The 24,570-nt window shown below is 39.2% G+C and overlaps 1 protein-coding gene across 1 annotated transcript; it reads right to left on the reverse strand.

Moving 5' to 3' along the window:
• LOC139473474 (dnaJ homolog shv-like) lies at positions 1–24,082 on the reverse strand. The gene is made up of 10 exons (XM_071256072.1): positions 23,992–24,082; positions 17,091–17,247; positions 13,846–13,937; positions 13,544–13,670; positions 11,457–11,599; positions 9,674–9,756; positions 6,190–6,247; positions 5,797–5,908; positions 3,902–4,061; positions 1–2,631 (listed from the first exon to the last, which is right to left on the reverse strand). The coding sequence occupies exons 1-10, from the start codon at positions 24,060–24,062 to the stop codon at positions 2,567–2,569; spliced, it is 1,068 nt and encodes a 355-aa protein (XP_071112173.1). The 5' UTR covers positions 24,063–24,082; the 3' UTR covers positions 1–2,566.
• Between the last annotated feature and the right edge of the window lie 488 nt (positions 24,083–24,570).

Genomic DNA, 24,570 nt, shown 5'->3' on the forward strand with positions numbered 1-24,570 from the left:
TTTAGCATTCATACATCAGTCTCACAATTATTTGTTTCATATCAAAACCAGGTCTGTGCTGCTGTAACACAACCAATTGTTGTAAAATCTCAAATCTACTTAAGAAAGCACATAACCTAGATTCATTGGCATTACAGAAAGTCAAGAATTCTCACATTTATTTGGTCCCATTCAGTCTGAGTGAAATGTGTTCACTCAGCATGGGCAGACCATGCCAATGGCTACAACAGAGGTAAGAAAACAACAGCCTGGTCCCAAAACAACCAGTGATGCCAAGTACCTTGAAGATACACTTACATTTGAATTATAACTACCAAGATACACCTGCCCAGTATTTGAATACTACCCACCCTGGTTGTTTTATTAATGGACTGTGACATAAAAACACAATGGATTTCAGTGAACAGAGTTATGAGCAACCGCCAGGCACCAAACACAGACCAGGGTTTATGTCCAGATGGCGGCCTGTGCATGCAGATTGAAAAAACTTGAGCATAAGCATCATGTCCAGTCAGCAGCAGCTTTTGTAGCTAAATTCTTTTACAGTCTGGCAATATCTGATACTAAACCACACAGAACTTCCATGCCATTAAAACCCCAACAATTACATGATAGTTTGTTAAATAACTCTTTCTCCACTTCATGACAATGTCTGAAATTATGGTGTCGAGGAAGTATGGACAAATAAATAACTTTCATGCCATTTAAGACGGATTGTTGCTTACAGATTATACGCACCTTGCATTTCATTGGTACTATTTTGCAGTTAACGGAGTGTAGTAAAAAGCCCTCGACAGTCACCCCTTATGGAGGCATTAGCAATAAGACTGTCAGTCCCTTACCATGGCTTCACAGTAAATGGATGGTTCGAAGACTGCTTTCTTCAAGTGGAACCCAGTAGTAAACACACTGGATTCCTTGTAATACTTTTAAATATTTCACATAATCTCTGTTTAACTTTTAGAGCACTGTTTTTATACATGTCATAAATTTTGGTAAGATAATAGATAATCAATGCATGATCAACCAAGCACAGTAACCAGTAATGTGTATATTCAAGACAAGTTGTAACCAGGTGTAACACAAGGAAGTGTACTGATAGGTGTGCCACAAATATCTCCATAGTATCACACTACACAATTTATTGTCATCTTTTCAATATCATGAAGTCAATTGAGAAATCTTTAACATGATTAATACTTAAATTTATGAAACTATTGTCCCTTTACACAAAGCTAGCAGCAATAGTGCTGTATGGTTGGTTGTAACAGTGACATCCCATGAAGTACTGCACTACACCCAGTCTCACATAGCATGGCAGCGGAGGTATACACAACCACCTACAATCTCCATGTCTTCAGCACCTCTAAAAATGAAAGTACTCAATGCAATTGTATAAATAAGCAACTGTACATTGTAATCAATGTGTGAATCAAGGTAACAGAACACACTTTATGAAGGTGAGATGCTGCCAGGCAGGTCAGGTGTAACCAGCAACAATAATGTCAATCATTCTGCTTCTGTACCACCGTATGGAGATTGTAACAATGAAGTATCCACATTGACCAACTACAGATGATATGTATTAGTTATAACACTTTGTGATGCTTTAACATAATTAGGTCCCATTTCTACTTGTTCTTTACTGCTATTTTGCATTATCTGTCACATAAAAAAAATATTAGTTAATTAAATATATGCTTTGACAATACATATACATTGCATTACTTACTGTGCAAGGTTTCTTTAGCGATAAGAACATTTATGGTTGTTTAACTTCTTACCATCAGCATATAAATATACAACTGAATATTGACGTTTGATGATCAAGTGCTTGTGGCAGTATCAGATTGTAAACAAATCTAAAATAAATCAAATTTAACAATCGTAAAAATCTCATGTACAACCTCGTAGTAGACGGCCATCCACCAGACACCATGCTACATAACAATCAGAAAACAAACACTCCATCTCCCACATCAAACACCAGCACAACAGTCAGTCTCCATGGCAACATGTTCAATACAGCAAATTTGCTGAGGTGTGTTTGACTCAAAAAACTGTTTCAATTGGTTTAGTTCTTATATACATAACAAACCATGCAATATTATCCTGATGTTTCCCATATTTATAGTAAATTGTTCACACTTGTATAGCAGGAGCTACTGCAGCACCAACTCCAAACCACCTGCAGACAACAGTCGTACATTTCACAATGTTGAAATAAACATCTACTGATAATATCAACAGTTTGTGCAAACATGGATAATGATAGTATTAAATTTTTTTATGTATGAATTGAGGATGAAAAAAACTTTATCAAACAAGTGAGCTAGTTAAAATTTACCATTGCATCAGCATTATTTCAGCCACACAGCAACCTATCACATCAATAAGAGCCTTTCTTGGTATGGCATATCTAACCTTCCCATCAGATCCCCACTGGGATGTAGCTTCATTCAAGTATTGTCCTTTGTATGTCAACCATCAAACACACCAGCTATTGTTGAAAACAACAGGAACAGGAGCATGTTGTAAAATATTAATAACCTAACAATGTGTGCAATCAAAATCCTTGCAGCCCATTGTAAACTGTGTGTTTTGATTCCATATTGAGCAGTTTCTTCAGGTCTGAAACAAGAATACAGGGCATTAGCAGTCACCGCCTACCTTGACATGCTCAATATTTGTGACAAAATATACATCACCTCAAAGTCTGGTTGACATATGACAATTGTGGGGGTTTTCTCTTCAAGAAAACAAGAGGGTGTCACTGTGAATTCACTTTAGTCACAGTACTTTACAAATAGGGGATGCCAATAATAAACATCTTCACCAGACAATTTAATCAAAGATGCTTACATTTCTAATGCACATGTCCTTAGTACAATGTATATTTAACACTAAACACAAGTGATTATGCAATCACTCATAATAGATGATGGTTTGGCTACCTCATGCTTACTTTATAAGTGCTCATAATCATTGAAGTATATTTGGGATGTTTAACCCTTTTTAATAGTTGTAAGTAACCATACATACTCATTATCACAACACAACAAACTGTAAACATATCTTCCGTTATGGTCAAACCTGTGAAGATCCAGGTTAGACTAAGTCTTCAGCAACTTATGCTTGTCGTAAGAGGCGACTAACGTGATTGGGGTGACAGACTCGCTGACTTGATTGCTGATGCATGTCATCATATCCCAAATGCGAGGATTGATGCTCATGATATCAATCACTGGATTGTCTGGTCCAGACTTGATTATTAACAGATTGCCATCATATAGCTGGAATATCGCTGAGTGCAGCGTTAACAACACACAAAGAAACAAAAGTTATGGTCAAAGATTCTTAAAGTTTCATATCTGGTAAAAACTGGGTTATCAGTGTTATTTGACTTAGTTTCCTGAACTTCAAAATATATATAATGATTTTGTATGAACTGATAATGACCAGTGGTAGATAATAAACTCACAACTGTTTCCCAACAGCACTATATATACACCCACCCTTAGCCAAAAAGCACCAGAAGCAGTCATATAAATCACCACAATTTGCTGTGCAGAGTTGCATCCCTTTGATGCAGGAATTTCTCATTCTACCCAGTTATGACTTTGGCCTTTTTGTATGTTAGCTTGAGTAAATCATGTCTGGAGCAACTGAAATCTACAACAGGATCTATCCAGTCTGACTTCTAGTGCCTACCTGGCAATTTACAAAGAATTCAATGATGATTATGTTTGTGATGTTTAGCAATATATTATAAATGAGAAAGTTACAGCTTAATATAAGCTTTATGAAGTATGGTAATGGGGGCTGATGTGACCAGAAGCATCTGTAATTGTCAATGTCAGTAGATGATGAAGAACCAACACGCATCTTGTAAGACTGTTACCTGCTCGCACTTCTTCTGTCAATGTTCCTTTTGGGAAGTCAATATCAAATGTGATGTACAGGGATCCTTTAACATTGTTATTCTCATAGTTGGGCATCCCTTCATTGGACTTCCTCATGCGGGCGCCAGGCCAGGTGATCTTGTCTCGCACGATGTGAACCTGTTGCAGTCAAACAATTAACGCACTGTGTCACCACATTCACCCTTAGCCATGCTGAAGGAAACTTAACTGTTGGAACATGGAGTGGACATGTGCTGAAGAAACATGAGGCAGATGAGGGTTGTGATGGAAATGTGTAAACTGAATGCCAACAAATCAAGCTGCCATGGAAAAAAAGAGCACAAAATGCTAGAGAATCAATGATATTACCGTACAGGTCAAGTTGTAAACTTAATTATATGCAAAAGAGCTTCTTTTGAGAACAGTAGAAACAGGAGATTTTCACTACAAATAACACTCAGGCGACCCTTTTTTTATTTTTTGGTTTACGGATTTCAAAAGTGAGGCAGGCCAATTTAAAAAAGAAAAGAAAACAAAAGCCTCTCACATTCTTATTACTTGAATTTTGTCCTAAAAGGTTAGGTAGGTATGAAAAAAAAATTCTTGGAATTACAAAAGTAAATAACTCAATTTTATTATATTTATTACATTTTATTACATCCCTGGCACTCAGCTTGTGCACAAATGGCAATATAACAATATTCATGTCATAGATGGAAATGCATGAAAGACGTTGCTATTTTGGCAGCATGGGCAACATTTAACTCCTTCAACACCAGCCAACCAGAAGATTATTGCTGGGACACCAAGTTCCCAGAGACTCTTGTGTGATAGATGAAGCCAACATTTATCAAGGAAATTATCTGCGTGTAAAACATCTTTCTTACTACATGTTTGGTCATATACTATTTGAAAGGTCTAATTTATCATATTGTTTATAAATATGAAATTTATGTGTATTACTTTATTTAAAATATAGCTGCAAAACAGCAATGGCGGGCTCCAAGTAACACTGTGCACAAACGTCCATGTTCGAATCCTTAAAGGGTTTCCTTATACCAAATCCGTCACATGTAGGCACAACTTGCAGGGCATCGCCGCTACGAAATTGGAGTGTGCTAAATTTGTTCTAAACCCATTTCCAACATCGAACATGTTCGAATCCTCAAAGGGTTTGTTTGTACCAACTCTGTCAAAAGATAGTCACCATTTGCAGGACATCTTTGCTACGAAATTGGCGTTTTCCAGGCGTGTCCCAAATATTAATAAAATATTACCACCAAGTGGTGTTACTTTTTCTATGCACCCAAGAGCAGAAAATAAGATGCATATGATACACCAACTTCGTGTAAACTTGCAATAGTTTCTGTCAACAAACTAACAAAATATGATCTTTAAAGTAAAATTTCGGTAAAAAATTTATCAAAATCCAATACAACCGCAACTAAAAGAGATATCCAATAAAGACATCGTGTCCGAGCCGAGAAATCAAGGCGATGAAAGCCGAGATGTCATTTGACAATCACACGAAAAAATGGAAATAATAACTTAGATGTCAGTTTGGCAACTTTTAGATATATTTTTGTTGATTTTATTACTTTGTATAATATATTCAAAGATTTGCTTGAAACGTCTTTATTTTGCTGTTCGACATGTTGGATGACGACCCGTTGTCAAAGTGTGTCCAAGAATTTTATTTTCAATAACATTGTGGGAAATAGTGTCCAGTGAATACATTTTTCATCTACAAGATAAAAAATGATAAAATCAAAAGGAATATGTATTTCAGACATTGTGAAATGTGATAAATTAACAGTGTCGCCTTAGCTGACAAATAATTGTGTAAAATGCTTCCAATAAATACTGAAAGACATCAGTGAGAAGTGGGACTTACTTTGTGACCATCCAAATGTTTGATGTCCATCTCAAACCCTGCTAGTGCATCCATCAATGATATTGTCACATTTGTGTACAAGTCGTCTCCTCTACGCTCAAACTTCTTATGTCTAAAAAAGAAAACCAAGCAAATTTGCAAACATGTTCAAATGTCTCTTTTACACTTGCATCACATGTTGATATGTCCAGTACAATATGAATGCTGCATAGAGAGTAGTAAATTAGAGATAGATACAGCATGATGCAGTCCATAAGAAACTAACATCTCATCATATCATGATCAGGTATGAGAAGGGAATGCAATGGGAAGCAATGGACCTTTACACCAGGTTTTCATAATCGCAGGCATTACACATATCCATCTTTCAGTAAGATATTATCAATTACTTACTTAGTTTGTTTTATTTTGAATCTAAGATCTCCTGGCTCGCCATCAATATGAGGTTCACCTACAACAACAAGGTGTAATGACAACATGGACACTTGACTGAATGGATTTATATGCAAATAAGAGAATATACTTATATCTACTGTGTATAAAAGTTTGTTCTCAGTTCATACCCCAGAGCACTGAACTGCCGGAACTGATCTAGTTGTCAGTTCATGTCCCAGAGCACTGAACTGCTGGAACTGATCTAGTTGTTAGTTCATGTCCCAGAGCACTGAACTGCCGGAACTGATCTAGTTGTCAGTTCATGTCCCAGAGCACTGAACTGCTGGAACTGATCTAGTTGTCAGTTCATGTCCCAGAGCACTGAACTGCCGGAACTGATCTAGTTGTCAGTTCATGTCCCAGAGCACTGAACTGCTGGAACTGATCTAGTTGTCAGTTCATGTCCCAGAGCACTGAACTGCTGGAACTGATCTAGTTGTTAGTTCATGTCCCAGAGCACTGAACTGCCGGAACTGATCTAGTTGTCAGTTCATGTCCCAGAGCACTGAACTGCCGGAACTGATCTAGTTGTCAGTTCATGTCCCAGAGCACTGAACTGCTGGAACTGATCTAGTTGTCAGTTCATGTCCCAGAGCACTGAACTGCTGGAACTGATCTAGTTGTCAGTTCATGTCCCAGAGCACTGAACTGCCGCAACTGATCTAGTTGTCAGTTCATGTCCCAGAGCACTGAACTGCCGGAACTGATCTAGTTGTCAGTTCATGTCCCAGAGCACTGAACTGCTGGAACTGATCTAGTTGTCAGTTCATGTCCCAGAGCACTGAACTGCCGGAACTGATCTAGTTGTCAGTTCATGTCCCAGAGCACTGAACTGCCGGAACTGATCTAGGAGTTCTTAATGTATACAATGTATCTGTTTATTACAGGGTGAGGATAATATCGATTTGTATGTTATTGTCAAGGTTCTAACTCCTTTGGGAGTGCCGGACAGATGAACAGAAGGCCAGTCCTGGTGGCATGGATGTATTGTCTAATGAAAATGAGCATGGAGGAGAGGGAGGATGGAGGGGCGGCTTCAGCCCCTCCATTTCTCCAATTTAAATCCTCACCATTGGAGAATGCTTCCACACAAATATGGTTGATATCTATCTTTGTTTTACTTAGTTTCTGAAAGCAGTTGAAATCACATCATAGCGATAGTTTTGTTAATTTATTTTTTGTTAAAAGCAACACTCAGAAATATTCCTGCTATATCGCGGTGGTCTGTAAATAATCAAGTCAGACAATCTACTGATCAACATCATGAGCATTGATATATGCAAATGGATACAATGACTCATGCTGATAGTGAATTATAGGCATGTGAGGTGTGGTGACTCAATACTACAACTAAGTGTTACCATGGTCACAACATTAACATTGAACGCATACAAAAGATTCTGAGTAATTGAAAGATTTGCTGTTCGATAAAACAGTTTTCATGGTCATTAATAAAGCACATATTTTGATTAACTGACATAAAATGGCAAACTAGTGTACACAAAAGGGATATTTTTGGACTGCCACAGTTCTTTTCTCTGAGGTGAGTATGCCTATATCCACTCAAACAGCTGGACACAACGTACTGCCTCCTGTTTTACCCTCCAGACCTTCTCAAAGGTGAGGCAAAGGTGCGACAGTGAGTGTAGTGGACAAAAAATTATGTGTTTATGCAGTAGACACTACTATCAGTGCAGCGGTAGACACTACTATCAGTGCGGCGATAGACACTACTATCAGTGCAGCGATAGACACTACTATCAGTGAGTGATGAGTGAGTGGGTTGTGTTTAATGCCGCTTTTAACAGTATTCCAGTTATATCAAGGCGTGTCAGCTTAATGTGGGAGGAAAACCCGAAGTGATGCAGGTCTCAGACGTTTACCACTTCGGTGAAAGCCACGAGCACGGGTATGGCGCTGACAAACCTAGAAACATAATCAGGGCGAACCGGGATTCGAACCCACAATCATAAGTACCCAAGGGACGCAACTCTGCACAGCGAATCGCGGCGCCTTAGACGACTTGGCTACCCGTGCCCCCCTACTACTATCAGTACAGCGGTAGACACTACTATCAGTGCAGCGGTAGACACTACTATCAGTGCAGCAGTAGACACTACTATCAGTGCATCCCTAGACACTACTATCAGTGCAGCGGTAGACACTACTATCAGTGCAGCGGTAGACACTGCTATCAGTGCAGCGGTAGACACTACTATCAGTGCAGCGGTAGACACTACTATCAGTGCAGCGGTACACACTACTATCAGTGCAGCAGTAGACACTACTATCAGTGCATCCCTAGACACTACTATCAGTGCATCCCTAGACACTACTATCAGTGCAGCGGTACACACTACTATCAGTGCAGCGATAGACACTACTATCAGTGCAGCAGTAGACACTACTATCAGTGCAGCGATAGACACTACTATCAGTGCAGCGGTACACACTACTATCAGTGCAGCGGTAGACACTACTTTCAGTGCAGCGGTAGACACTACTATCAGTGCAGCGGTAGACACTGCTATCAGTGCAGCGGTAGACACTACTATCAGTGAAGCGGTAGACACTACTATCAGTGCAGCGGTAGACACTGCTATCAGTGCAGCGGTAGACACTACTATCAGTGAAGCGGTAGACACTGCTATCAGTGCAGCGGTAGACACTACTATCAGTGCAGCGGTAGACACTACTATCAGTGCAGCGGTAGACACTACTAACAGTGCAGCGGTAGATACTACTATCACTGCAGCGGTAGACCCTACTATCAGTGCAGCGGTAGACACTACTATCAGTGAAGCGGTAGACACTACTATCAGTGCAGCGGTAGACACTACTATCAGTGCAGCGGTAGATACTACTATCACTGCAGCGGTAGACCCTACTATCAGTGCAGCGGTAGACACTACTATCAGTGAAGCGGTAGACACTACTATCAGTGCAGCGGTAGACACTGCTATCAGTGCAGCGGTAGACACTGCTATCAGTGAAGCGGTAGACACTGCTATCAGTGCAGCGGTAGACACTGCTATCAGTGAAGCGGTAGACACTGCTATCAGTGCAGCGGTAGACACTGCTATCAGTGCAGCGGTAGACACTGCTATCAGTGCAGCGGTAGACACTGCTATCAGTACAGCGGTAGACACTGCTATCAGTACAGCGGTAGACACTGCTAACAGTGCAGCGGTAGACACTGCTATCAGTGCAGCGGTAGACACTGCTATCAGTACAGCGGTAGACACTACTATGAGTGCAGCGGTAGACACTACTAACAGTGCAGCGGTAGACACTACTATCAGTGCAGCGGTAGACACTGCTATCAGTGCAGCGGTAGACACTACTATCAGTGCAGCAGTAGACACTACTATCAGTGCAGCGGTAGACCGTACTATCAGTGCAGCGGTAGACACTACTATCATTGCTGCAGTATCATACATACCCTCGGCAACAAACGGATATTCCTGCCCATCTCTCATGCCAGATTCAATCTCTATTTCTAACAGCTTCTCTTCAGGTACAAACCTGCAACAAACCAGTATGTGTGTGATGTGAACATGTAAATGACTAACTTGATGAAGAAGATGTGACAGGGACCTGGATGTTCAAGTCATGTAAATAGCTTGTGTATTTCCCCAACATATGCATTTACCAAGTAAGTTTATACAGACTTCAGTGGTAAAATTATCTGAAACCAAAAGTTGTGTTCTGAAGACACACAGAAGATCTGTAGCAGTTTTTGCTATTCACTACAGTATAAAGAAATGCAAGGTGTAACAGTAATGTTTCTGGAGACATGATAATAAACTAACCTCCACACCTAAGTGTGCTCAAAGTGCTTACAAAAGTCGATATCATACCTCCATGTCAGAATGATGAGATCTGATTGTTTCATGATCTTGATAAAATACCATGTATGACGCCTGGGAGGGAAATACATCCCAGAGTGGAGGAGTAAATCCCTTATACCCTGCCAGAAAGCACACAGGCTGCACATGGATTTCTGAGAGACAGAATAATCCCTTATACCATGCTTCAAAGGAAAAAGCTGCACGCTTTCACTGAGTCAATGTAAGTCATGTGACACAGCACAAGTTAACCTCAGCTCAATTAAACAGCTGTTTATCAATTTAGCTAACGTAGGGGAATAAAACCAAATTTACCCCTCTTGATACTCCTGCAACTAACAATATGTATTAATATTAAACAAACAACAAAACAGGTATTTCTTTAGCTGTTTCTTGAACTGACTGAGTGTAGAAAGTGTGTCTTATATATACAGGAAGTGAAATCTACTCAATGGCTGCATTATAGGCGAAAGACCTTACTCCGGATGTACTAAGCTGCACTTAACATGCTTAAGAGACCTCAAGTAACATGATTACATCAAGTAACATCTGATGATGAGTGTAGGGGTGTTGAAGGACAGTTCTATCACTACATCACACAGATAAGCAGGGGCTGTGCTGTTGACACACTGATATGTGAGGATCTCGTACTGTATCCATTGCTTGACCAGAAGCCAGTGAAGATACTTCAAAATCGGAGTGATGTGATATGATTTCCGGTATTTTGTTACCATGGTTACAATTCTTGTAGCTTAGTTTTGTATCTGCGTATAGCTGAAGCTCCTGCAAGCAGGCTACTACAATCATCTGCTGCAAGTGCTGCTGCTGCTGTCTACTGAGAAGGTGGTACATGTTGCCAATATTACAGAGATGGGTACATCATGTTTTCACAAGGTCATTGATGTGCTGTTCCATTGTAACATATCAAGTGTAATCCCTTTTGATAACACAAATCCTTCACCAAGTGTCTCTCTCATATCACCGATCTATCTCTATTACTGGTGTCAGTGACACCTCTCTATCACTGGTGTCACTGACACCTTTCTATCACTGAGAGTCATATCAAAAGACGTTAAAAGATGGTACTTGTTGTTACCTTGTCTGGCACTCAGCATTAAGGGGCTAAAACAAGGATTGGTCAGCTCGGAGTCAGCATACTGTGTCTGAGTGGGGTATTCATGTTAAACTGCGGCATGGTATCTCAGTGTGCTAGCACTATAAATCGGTCCGGACTAGTACAAGTAACAATGCACGCACGCACGCAAGCCCGCACGCACGCACACCGCCATAAAGGTGCAATAATCTTGGATGTGACGTTAAAACCCATTTCACCTCACCTACCACTGGTGTCACTGACCTGTCTCTACAGTAACTGACCTGACATTAGGGCACTCGTCACAGACTTGTTGCTGCATCATCTGGAACCTTCCTGGCCCCAGTTGTTGTGTCACCATCTCCATCCTACAGTTACACTTCCGCGTTCCTTTAGCAGGTTTCGCAACGGGCTTGTATCTCACCACCTGGATATGAATATTGTACACATGATATATCTGGGTATGTTTTATTGGTTTCTCACATGATATTCTCTCCAACTTGGCACTGACAGTAAAATTTGAAAATTAAGAGACTTGCATGTTGGTTGGTAGCTTTGTTAGAGAACATATAATCTGATCATGAGAGAAAGTGATGTCCATATTGATGATTAGTGATTTCTACTGGGAGGTTTTGTTTATGGCTTACATAAATATTGACCAGGAAATGTAGAGTATCATACTGTCACTACCTTTTTCACACTCTGAACACACAGCAGGGGTAGATTTAACAACGGATCTGTATATAGCCAGCAGGGGTAGATTTAACAACAGATCTGTATATAGCCAGCAGGGGTAGATTTAACAACAGATCTGTATATAGCCAGCAGGGGTAGATTTAACAACAGATCTGTATATAGCCAGCAGGGGTAGATTTAACAACAGATCTGTATATAGCCAGCAGGGGTTGCTCCTTTCAAAAGTTACTTACCAATTTTTTAAAACGCATGTCACCCCTAAAACGTCTTTTCCTGCACTCTGAGATTATATCTTGACTTCCATTTGCCTCATTTTGTGGCGATTTATGAGCAAATAAAGATGTTGTACACAACATTACAGAATGGCCACCAGTTGTGTCATTCTATTGTGATGATCGGGATATGTCCTTCTTTGAGTTAATTATTAACACGACCTCATCCTCCCTAAATATTTTCTCATTGAAATTACATGATTCACGAGCAGTGGCCAATTGAAACAAGAGTCATCCAAAGATGACATAGCCCCCCGACGTGGCATGTCGGTAAATTGTGTGTACCTTCAAATGTATTTAGATTGGCAAGGAAATCTTTTTCCTTGATGCCGAAACTAGAAATATAATGAAGGTTATTAAATATTGGTTCATGTAGCTCACTTTCTGATGATCTCATGAAATTGTAATAACAAGAACTTCGCAGATTCACATATGAATAGCTCTGTAGTAGCCTCATGACACACAGACATAAAGAGAATATACTAGGTTATGTAGCTCACATCATATATAGTATATGATATCAGTAAATAGTACACCTTAGAATTATGTCAGGGGCCACAAATTAAAAAGATTAAAATCTATCAATAACAAACTGCACTACTAGTGAACATGATTGATATGTGCATAAAGTTTGGTGAATCTCTGTCGCATGGTTTAGAAGATATGCTCCAGATGAGGACATTACCCTAAGTTCATCAATTTTCAATATAAAATGAAAAAAGAAAAAAAAGAAAAAATCTGTTAATAGCAAAGGCACCACTACATAACCTGCTTGATAGGTGTAAAAACTTTTGAGAAGCTAGGTTGTATGGTTCGGGAGATATGGTCCGGACAAGAGCACTACCCTCAAATTTCCTAAGTTCATCATATTTCCATGGAAATGACAAATATATAAAATTCTAAAAATCTCTAAGTAGCAAAAGGCACTACTACTGAGCCTGATTGGTAAGTGTATCATGTTTTGTGAAGCTAGGTTGTACGGTTTAGGAAATATGCTCCGGACAAACAATGATTACAGATGGACAGACGGACAGACGGACATACTGATGGCTATATCCCCCGTCATTATATGTCGGGGGGATAAAAATCAAATATACACAGAGAAGGAGTGACATTTTGTATTTAACGCCGCTTTTAACAGTATTCCAGTTATATAAAGGCGTGTCAGCTTAATGTGGGAGGAAAGCCCGAAGTGATGCAGGTCTCAAGACATTTACCACTTCGGTGAAACCCACGAGCACGGGTATGGTGCTGACAAACCTAGAAACATAATTTGGGCTAAATGGGATTCGAACCCACACACAATTTTAGAAATAGTATAGGTGGTAAATGTTTTTTGTTGTTGTTTTTTACCCTTTTGAAAGCAAAACACTTGAAGTGTAATTTGTTTCTAAGCCCCTCACCTCAACAAAGTTGCCGGAGTAGAGTTCCTCCAGTGTCACGTCGAGGTCCATGATGACATCACCTCCTTTAGGAACCTCTTGCTCTTGCTCCTTCATACCAAACCCAAAGCCAAAGTCACCAAAGAAACTGTCAAGAAATATGCAACTTTTATGTCTAGGAAACTACTGTACACAGACAAACGTAGTGAGAACATGACATAGAACAAGGGGTAACTGTTGCAGCACAAATGCTTCAATGGCTAACAAGGACAACCCATCATGTGCATTGTTAATGTGGATGTAGTAGAAAGAATATTTCTCACCTGGAAAAGGGATCTCCTCCCATGTCACCTTTAGAGAGTCCCTCTTCCCCGTGGCGATCATACACCTTCCTCTTCTCCTGATCTGACAATACCTGTGGAGAGTCGGGTCATTAGTGGTTACTGTGTCTCATAAAGTTCATGTGGCACTCCTACAACTGGTACATCATGGAATGAATGGTGTTTAAATACTGAGTCAGAAACATTACACGTATCTGTGCCATACCACATCATCCTGATGTTTCCTCAACCAATGAGGAGAAACAAACTCAGTCAATCTACCTTTGGAACAACTTCACAAACATGATCAAATATCATAAACAGAGGATGGTGCTGTCTCAAATATTTCAGTACCTATATGCAAACAAACAAAAGAATGGAACCAGTCAATCAGTTTGCAGGAATACTTAATACTTACACCGTTAATAAGCAATTGTCTATGGGTAATATCTGACCTTTTAATACTTATTGTCATTATCTTGATCTGTTTAATGTTAACTGTCATGTTTTAATCTTGTATCCAGAGTGGTAGCAAGAATGGTTATCCAACATTTCTTAAAAACTCATCTTCCCATTAACAATCATTAATATTTTTCATTGCCACAACTGAATATAGAATACCCTGGAAAGAGAAATCAAAGATCAAAACATAGAAATTAGTAAAATCTAAATATTTTTTTACATTTGCATACTTATCCTGCATTACTCCTTCATGCATTCACTGCTTACCTTGCGACAAAAGAAGGACAGCACAACAATGATGGCCCAGGGTGAAGAAATAAAGTCATAGCGTCCGAATGAGTACATATATAAGATATAAATATAAGATTACAGAAACTTTTTACTTATCCCGCATTACTCCTTAATGCATTCACTGTTTACCTTACGACAAAAGGACAGCGCAATAGCGATGGTCAAGAGTGAAGAAATGAAGTTGTTGTTCAGTTGTTGTCCCACTTTTACTGACCACTGCCGCTGTCCTGTGACCTTGATGACACCTTAATGGCATTACTCCTTAATGCATCTGTATTGGAACAGTTTGGAGGTGGGTAAACCTTCAGAATACAGAAACCTCAATAATTCACACCCTGAAAACACGACAAGTTGGTCGATAAACCGTGAAGCGGAAATGTTCAGAAAAAACGCCATTACAGTAGGGTTGTTCAAATATCAAACAGATTGAACATAAGAATTAAACAGTAGTTACCTATACACATTTAGTAATAAAGAAAATAATAGCTAATCAACTAATTCTTTACTTACTATGTCATAGAGCCGGCATTGATAAACAAGATTATCTAATATTCTTCCACTGGCGTAAAAAAAAGTGACTGCTCATGGAAGTAGGCTGGCTCTGTATAGGACGAGTTCATTATTAGCGTCGGGGGTTGGTAACCTGCTGGGCTACAACAAGAGGGCCAAAACTTCGCACACCTTCAATGTCCTCAAAAGCCACATTGCGAAGATAATGACTAACAAAAACTGTGTAGGACCTCCAAAAACATCCTTCATTGATTGTTCTAAAAGAACAGTTGCTGTTTAAAGCCAAGGTAGAGGCTAACACTTTGAACTCATCAGGGTAATTCGCTCTCGGCGGATTCAGTTTGGCGATCTTGTAAGCCTGAAGGATGACTGCGCATAACCATAGGGATATGGTGTTGTGAGTAATTTCGACTGTGGACGTAGGAGACATGGGTATATATAACCGTTTCCCCGAACCACTCATAGTCTTGGAGTGGCGGATGAAAACTCAAAGTGCTCGCACCGAGCCCAGGAGAAGTTCACCCTTATCTACGGCGCCAACAATAGTCGATATTGGTGGGATGGTGAAGGAACGTTCGGGTTGGTCTGGTAGTTGATTCTTGCAATAAAATCCCAGCACAACCTGAGATGTACCGCTCCTTGCGTCCCATGCTCAAAACGGACCCACTTGATGTTAATTGGAAGCAGTTCTCTCACCCGTGTCGCCGTGGCTAATGCCAAGAGAAAATATTGTTCCCTTGGTGAGGACATAAATTGAGGATGCACGAAGCGGGGCCCTGACAAACCTCTAAGTAGCACGTTCAAGTCCCAAGCAGGTTGGCGGAACTTGACCTTCTGATCCTCAAACCTGATTTTCCAGAATGGCCAATACTGAGTTAAATGTAACCAAACACGAAGTAATGGTGCTACCTTTCAAGCGTCTCTGGGTACGCAAATGTAGGAGGTATTCCGCTAGGAATTGTTGTGACGCAATCGAAGGGTCTTTATTCATTTGCCTTGCAAAAAGTCTCGAATGATCCCCACTTGTCATCGTATAGTCCTCTGAGAGAGGAACGATGAGCTAAAGCTATAGCTCTCGCTGCCCATGCTGAAAAGCCCTTTGCACTTAACACCTTTTAAAGACGAACCAAGCGTGCAAATGCAACCTGTCTGATGTTGGGTGAGGCATTTTGCTGTGAGGGTGGATGAGTAGGTTCGACCACTGTGTATTTTTCCGAGCTCGACAAACCACCCTCTCGTTTGCCACCAGGACGCAACCAAGATTCCTTGTCTCCTTGATCCCTTGTATCATCGTGGGAAGTCAAATTGGTGGCAGAAAAGTGTACTCTTTTAGTCCTTCCCAAGGAATGCCAGACGAATCCACCGCCCAAGCGTGCGGATCCAGTAATGGGAAGACATACATCATGAGTTGGTGGTTTAGGCAAGTAGCAAACAAGCCCAAACTTCTAAAGCAGTAACTGGAATGCTTCTGTGTGAAGTCTCCCCTCGGTGGGAGCCACCCTGTCTAGCGCGATAAGGCATCGGCTCGTAAGTTCCGACATTCGGGAATGCGCTGAACTATGAGCTGTAGTTCCAGATAATCCACTAGAAGGAACTACCTGAATGTCTGTTGAAACAGGGAGTGGGAGTGCGTTGTTCCCTGATTGAAATATGAAAAGAATACATCACCCATCACGAAAACTGAAGGTCAAAATTAATCAAAAAGGAGAGCTCCGCTGGGACACATCCTTGCTGTAGTGCGACAAGAAGTGATGTGAAGAAGGTGACAGGTCACAGGACAGGTGGTGGTCAGTAAAAATTTCTTCACTCAGACCATCGCTGTTGCGCTGTCCTTTTGTTGTAAGGTAAACAGTGAATGCATTAAGAAGTAATACTGGATAAGTAAACATTTTCTGTATTCATACATTTATATCATATATATGTACTAATGCGGATGCTGTGACATGAGAAAATGGGCTACAAAATGAGGCCTTGTTAAAAATCACCTCATATGCAGCACCAAGATCCTGGAATCTTTCTGCAGCCTCAGGGTCATCGCGGTTCTTATCAGGATGGAGCTCCTTGGCCAACTTCCGATATGCCTTCTTGATCTGATTGGTCGTGGCTGACTTGGACACTCCCAGAATGTTGTAGAAGTCTCTCCTGGAACAAAAGAACCACTGATGATGCTTCTGTATCTAAAGCCATGCATCATAACTATTTCTATCACTTTTAGATGCCAATGTAAAGTCAGTAGGTTTACACTTCAAATAAACATTGATTTATTTACCGTAAACAAGCTGACCATGTGACCATTTAAATGTCAACTAAATACTAATTGGTCATAACACATGAAGCATATCCTGGGAATTTTTTGGTGCAAAGTGCTTTGTCCCCAACAAAATGTAACTTATGTATATTCTACCAACTGTCAAGATTGTCTGACTATGCAAAACAAGAGTCATCAGAAGATGACAAATCCCCCTGACCCCCACAAAATCCAAAGAATTTCTATGTCAGGCACACACCACTATGACAAGAGTCAAAATCATACAGGAAAAAATGTTTTGTTAAAATTCCTAAATCATGTAAATAGCAAAAGGGACCACTTCAACCAAGTTTGGATGAAATATGTTGAATAGCTTTTTAGGCGACACTTTTTTTTAATATCTTGGTTTACAGATTTTAAATACACTTCAAAAGTGAGGCAGGCCAATTTGAAAAAAGCCTCAGTTTTTTTTTACTTGAATTTTGTTCTTAAAAGTTAGGTAGGTATATAAACGTTATTCTGGAGTAACAAAAGTATAACAACTCAATTTTTGAAGAACATTTTATCATATCCCTGGCACTAGGCTTGTGCACAAATGGCAATATAACAACATTCATGTCATGGGTGGAAATGCATGAAAGACGCGGCTATTTTGGCAACATAGGTGATGTTTAACTCTCTCGACACCAGCCAACCAGAAGAGAGTTCCCAGAGACTCTTGTGTGATAGATAAAGCCAACATTTATCAAGGAAATTATCTGCTTGTAAAACATCTTTACTACTACGTGTTTGGCTATACACTATTTGAAAGGTCAAATTAATCCTATTGTTTATAAATATGAAAGTTATGTGTATTACATTACTTAAATAATTCATTAACAACTTAATAAAGTTTGTTTTAAGTAAATAATGTAAGCTAAAACATTCACAACGTCCAGATTAAGGACCAATGAAGTGAAAATTTAATGATTTTCAGCAATAAAAGATTTCATAAAATCCACTTATCTATTTCTTATTTATTTTCATTTGTTAGTGTAGTCATCACCAATTTCCTGATGGCTGGGGCTGTCCGCTCACTAACATGAGGAAATAAGCTTCGTATGAATAAATTGTACGCCAAAGGCTGCCAAGTCAACATGGTCAATATACATTAAAAAAACTTATATTGTTTCACGAACATAATCTGCTACCAGGTTCGTGATAGGTCAAATTTAAGCATGTGACCTAAGGCAGCCAATCAAATTATAACAACGGCACTGTCCTCATGTATGATAATTTTCAGACTTTGTTGAAAGGTTTGGGTTAAATCATGTTATTCTGAACCTTTTAAGCATGAAATCGTGATATATATTAAAAATATGGAACTTCATGGATTGTAGTTCTAGGTTACGAGCAGTGACAAAGATTTCTTATGCATATATTTTGACATTAAAGACATCGTGTCCAAGCCGAGAAACTGAGGTGACGAAAGCTGAGATGTCATTTAGTCTAGATTACACAAAAAGATGGAAATAATAACTTAGATGTCAGTTTGGCAACTTTTATATATATATTTGTTGATTTTATTACTTTGTAAAATGTATTTAAAGATTTGCTTGAAACATTTTTATTTTGCTGTTTGATATGTGTGATGAGGACCCGCTGTCAAAGCATGGCCGAGAATTTTATTTTCAATAACTTTGCGGGAAATAGTAAATGATTTTTTAATCTTAATCTATCGACAAAAAATGATAAAATCAAATGGAATATGTATTTCAGACATTGCGAAATGTGACAGATTTAATAAATGAATGATATGACAGGTAGGTTAATAAAACTTATAAACTATTTTCACGTGACTTGGCCGGCCTACCCTGCGGTTTCTGGTGACTCGTGGCTTCTTGGCCAGTGTACTGGCCAACAGTGTTGAAAGTGTTAAATTGGTCACCACTGCGCTTTGACAAGCTTTCATGGTATTAGAGAAGTATCCCAACAAGAAATATCTGAGTGACTTCCCTTTGCTTTACACTCGCAGAGCAAATGGAAATCATTTCTTTTGCTTGAACTTTTTATGCATTTTTAAAGTGGAGATCAGCGGTAATAAAAAAGGAGTAGTTGTTTTTAAAAAAAATAATTCATCATTTGGACTTTGAAAGTATGGCGCATCCATAAACCAAGTAATAAAAATAAATGTCGCCTTAGTTCTGCTCCCGAAAAGACACCTATCTCCGTTTCAGCCAAGTCTGACTAGTTTCCACGGAACAGGGAAAAAAAAAATTAAATTTAGAAAAATTTACTAAGTAGCAAAAGGCACTACTTCAGCCCTTGGTTAATACATGTACCAGGTGTGGATTGAAAGTTTTCGAGGTGTGCTGTTTCAACGCCCCACTTCTGAGACTAAGTCCAAATTGTTTCCATGGAAATCAAGAAAAAGAAAAATGCCAAAAATCTGCAAATAGCAAAAGGCATCTGTTTGATATATCTGCCAGGTTTTGTTGAAAAATATTGAATGGTTCTGGAGTTACACACAAGAAACAAAATGATTACGGACGGACTGACAGACGAGGCTGTGATTATCATGATTAAGCCAGGGGGGGATAAAAATCAGCTACCGGTAATATCATTATCGTGTTTATCTCCCTGGTAATGACTGGTTTGACTTGTATAAGTACTCCTGTGGTGATGTCTTAGTTCCCATGAGATGATAAGCAGACCCTAATAATATGTTTAGGGGTACTAACTGTTCTTATTAGCTTCTTGTATTATTAACAGCACAGTCAGGAGTGAGTAGGGTTTAATGTGGCTTTGAACAGTATTCCAGTTATATCACAGCATGTCAGCGTGATGTGGGAGGAAAGCCAGGGACAAGGTGCTGACAAACCTAGAAACAATTGCAGCGAACAGGGATACCCATATATCATGTTTCTGGGTGCCTTAGATTTGTGATGCCTTAGATGTGTGATGCCTTAGATGAAGGGACCACGATCATATAGGACAATAAGCATGATAAGACTGTTGTGGAAGATGATTGAACCGTATGATATACAATTCTTCAAGTTGAAAGCTGTGAAGTCCCACTGGCAGGTGGTAAAAGGTATGCCTATGTAAAGTCTTATCGATTGTAAGAGATATGATTTACAGCTGCCCAACTGTATGTTCACATTGTTGCCGAGTACATCTAATACAATAAACCCACTGTTAGATCACCGGAGTTAGGAGTGTGGGCAGCGCTGCAAGTACAAGAACATGTTGCCCTATCGTGCCTATAACCTTTATTAAAATGATTAAGACAAGCCTATTCAGAAAATGACAAATCCCCCCGGCCCCCATAAATTCAAAAGAACAAATTATCTGACCATGTTGACTGTTGCTTTAAAGGGGCACTGATCTAATGCATTTCCCCGGACTGATTGTTGCCTTTGTTATTGTTATTTTTCCCGTTAGTTCCCGGATGATACGCACCTGAGCGTGACCAGAGACTGGGCTACCGTCTGCAAGGACAGCTAAATAAACTTGGAGGCTGGAGGCAATATTTATTTTACGCATTTTTGCATAAACACTGATTGGTTAACCGTGATCTATAAAGATTTCGACAAAGGGCGCATGTTAATTAATTTCTTCAGCCTAAACTAACAGACAAAAAGAACGGCGGAGCTCATCGGATGTCGTCATTTGGAAATACCCCAGATGGTTATAGTTAACACTAAAAAAATGCAGTGAAAGCATTTTCGGATTTCGGATTGCGTCGATAATACGATTACTACTCCCTTGTTGTCATCCACGTTTTCTCGTATAACCCTACGCTTGTGTATTTGTCGTCATTCACTTGATGCTCAGTTAATGAATTTATTACAGGTACAATTAGTGGTAGCATCACTTAGATTACTTGACAAAGGTTCCCATTTGGCATTTATTGTGTCTGGGGTAATTATTCAATCTAAATCCAGGTTTGAAGTGAGGTGAAATGTGTGTTATGTAATATGCACGTGGCAGAAGAGGTGAATGATCAGTTGATTTACTTTTTTTTGAAAATCAACGGATCGTTCCTAGTCATCAAAGGATTAACAGAGAATACGTTGATTGATTAATCACTGTTATCTTGCACAGTGGATATGTCAAAAGTGAGTGTTTACATGTCTAGGTTTACTAAAACAAATGGAATACACTCAAATCCTTGCGTGAAGTGCCGATGTAAAAACAACATACTTTGTTCAAAGTGTTTACTGATAATACGTTGATTGATTGATCATTGTTATCTATCACTCAATGGATTTTTTAGGAACCGTGGACGTTATGAAAATAGTTGTCACGTGGGCTTTCTCAGCTGACCCTTGAGACTTGTCACCTATGTGAAACACCTGAAACAATCCAAGTGATCAGTTGAGAAACGAACACGGGTTATAATATCCCGAAACGATATATATCTTTTAAAATATGTGATTGTTACAGAGACACGTGACATCGAATAAGTTTCTTTGTACAGCTGCAGACGAGTGGGATATTGTTCCTTTGTGTGGATATTCACGGATACATTCCTCGAACAAGGAAGCTGCCTAAAATTTATACACATAAATTTGGTAGGTTGTAATTATGGTATTTGCATTTTGTTTTCCTTCATTTGCTGTAGCATTGAAACGGTTTGTCCTTGTTTCTCTACGTCTTGGTTGGGAAATTCTTCAATGCGCGATAGACGTTGTTTTCACAGGCCTTTTCCCTTCTCATTTTGACTAAAAAATCTGTCCAGATTGATTAAGACGATCAGAAGGGCCTACAAACATTACAACAGATTATTATGTAGGATTAGAAGCCAAACAACATAGACATGTACTTTTCAACGTAACATTTTCAGTCTCTTGGTGATGACATTAAACATCAAAATGTTTTGAATTCGTTATCATAATAATACAGATGGAAATGTTTTTCAGTCACTTTGTTAAATAACTGAATATTTAGGCGTTTAATAAATTTGAAAATGTTACACATTTTGACAGTAAAAAATATACACACTATCAAAAAGCAATGCTCAGGTGAAATATTTACTTCGTGTTGCAAGTAAAAATAGTGTAAACGAAAATCGCAAAATTACCAAGCAAGTGACTTATCAAAACTTATCACCATTACCGATGCTACCCCCAAAGATACCTACATTTCCTTATTATCTCGAAAACTGTATTTCATTTTGTTGATCAATGTGACCATACGCCCTTATTACTACCCATACAAGTGACTAATGCGCTTACGAATGGCGCAACAGAGGTCGCGAACTAGTCTAGATTTCTGCTATACATCCGGGTACTCACGGGGAAAAAACAATAACAAAGACAACAACCAGGCCCGGGGAATTGCGTTAGATCAGTGCCCCTTTAAGTCCAAATTGATGAGATAACATCTATCCAATCTGTCTGTTTGTATACAAGAGTAGTTATTTAGCTATTAAAACAATACCATGGAATAGGGATTCAGAACTTTGTATTTCTATTAGAGACTAGGTCTGGATAAACACACCAATACTTTACTTTTCTCTTAATGATCCCTATTGTTGGGTATCACTTTCCACTGAGACACCCCATTACGATCCTTCGGGATAATTGTGAGGTAGGTACTGGATTAGCTATCACTCTTAATAAATTAATTCGACGTAATTTGAGGGAAATTTGTAAATGTGTATCAAGTTTAGTGGAGAAAATGGAAACTGAAAAAGTGTGTGTGGTACTTCCAAATCAAAGTTTGTTGACGAGGATCAGCAAACTGCAAGGACCTTTTCATCTTACAATGTTAATGTAGAATATCTTTTTTATGTGTATTATTATATATTTGCGGGTTAAAGCTAAAACGGCACCTCAGCAAAACTGCACTGATTGGCGAAAACGTCCCCTCGCCTCAAGCGAAAACGGCTACTATATTACCTGGCGGAAACTGCAGATGTTAATTTACTCGCTGTTTGCTGATCCTCGTGCATGATAACTTCCTTCTTGTTCTGTGCATGCTTAGTGTGGAAGGTTGCGGTCTGTGTGTTTTAGTGATGGCATTTCCATGTTTTCAACAGCATGCTCTCAGATTTATGATGCTATTTCTTAGTTTTTGATTATGTTCTCAATGGTTTTTTTTCAGCCCGATTCCTTGTGTATTGTAGACATACGACAGTATTATGTTGCGGTGTGTCAGCTTTCATTAGTCGGCTTGCAAGTCGCCTCTTACGACCAGAATCTATCGCTAGGGAACAATTCTAAGCCGGAATCGTCACGGGTTAGAAAACCAAAACCACACCATCTAACACTGAAGAATATGTATTAAACCATCCCGAAATTAGGATACGTTCAGTGAAGAAATTTAGAAGACGAATTAGAATCTCAGTGAAATATATAAACAGTTTAAAACTCGAATTCATAGAGATTATTTAACCACAAAATAGAAATAGTCAATCCATATGGACGCAATTAACATATACATACAAGAAAAGGACAACGTAAATAAACAACACGAACTACACATACACTTGTACACGTGGGCCAATGGCATTCGAGCACGCATTCATTTCACCGGCATCAAGTCTAAAACATTGTTCAGAACAAAACTAAACTGGAAAAACTTATTTAAACGAACAGAACCTGCCATCAACGCTATTCCAACAACGACCACAACACAATGAATATTCCTACCCTGCCAAAACTTGTACTGTCAGCAATATAACAGTGACAGCGACAACACTCCACGATACAGACGACGCCATGTTTACACTTCCTGGCACAACTGACGAGATGCATTGTGGGTAAGACAAGGGTTTCCGGCGACTGTGTTTTGGCGATGCAAACAGTATTATTAGAAACATTAATGTTTGGTGAATTTACATTTATAATAGCATGGGTAGGTTTATCGGCGGGATATAAAGCCAACGGATAAAGAAGGTATCCCATTTACAGATAAATATGCAAATATAAAAGGTCAGGTACTTACGACTACCTTCCGTTTTTACAAACATATGTGGCGTTGCCTTAGTCTATTGGCGTAAGATACCGAGGCGAAGCTGAGGTCTTTCACACCTATAGGGTTGGATTTGCCCGAAATATATCCAAAATCTGAATCTCGGAATCTAAATATGTACAAATTGTTTAATAGATCGCTGTTTGGGATAACTCACTGCTATTCGTTAATCTCGAAACGAAACATTATGACAGGTCATGCAAACTATTACTTACTTACTTACTTTGGATATTTAACGTGCGCTTTCCGACTAATGC

Source organism: Haliotis cracherodii, unplaced genomic scaffold, assembly GCF_022045235.1.
Source record: "Haliotis cracherodii isolate W230 unplaced genomic scaffold, xgHalCrac1.p SCAF_29, whole genome shotgun sequence".
Classification (NCBI taxonomy): domain Eukaryota; kingdom Metazoa; phylum Mollusca; class Gastropoda; order Lepetellida; family Haliotidae; genus Haliotis; species Haliotis cracherodii.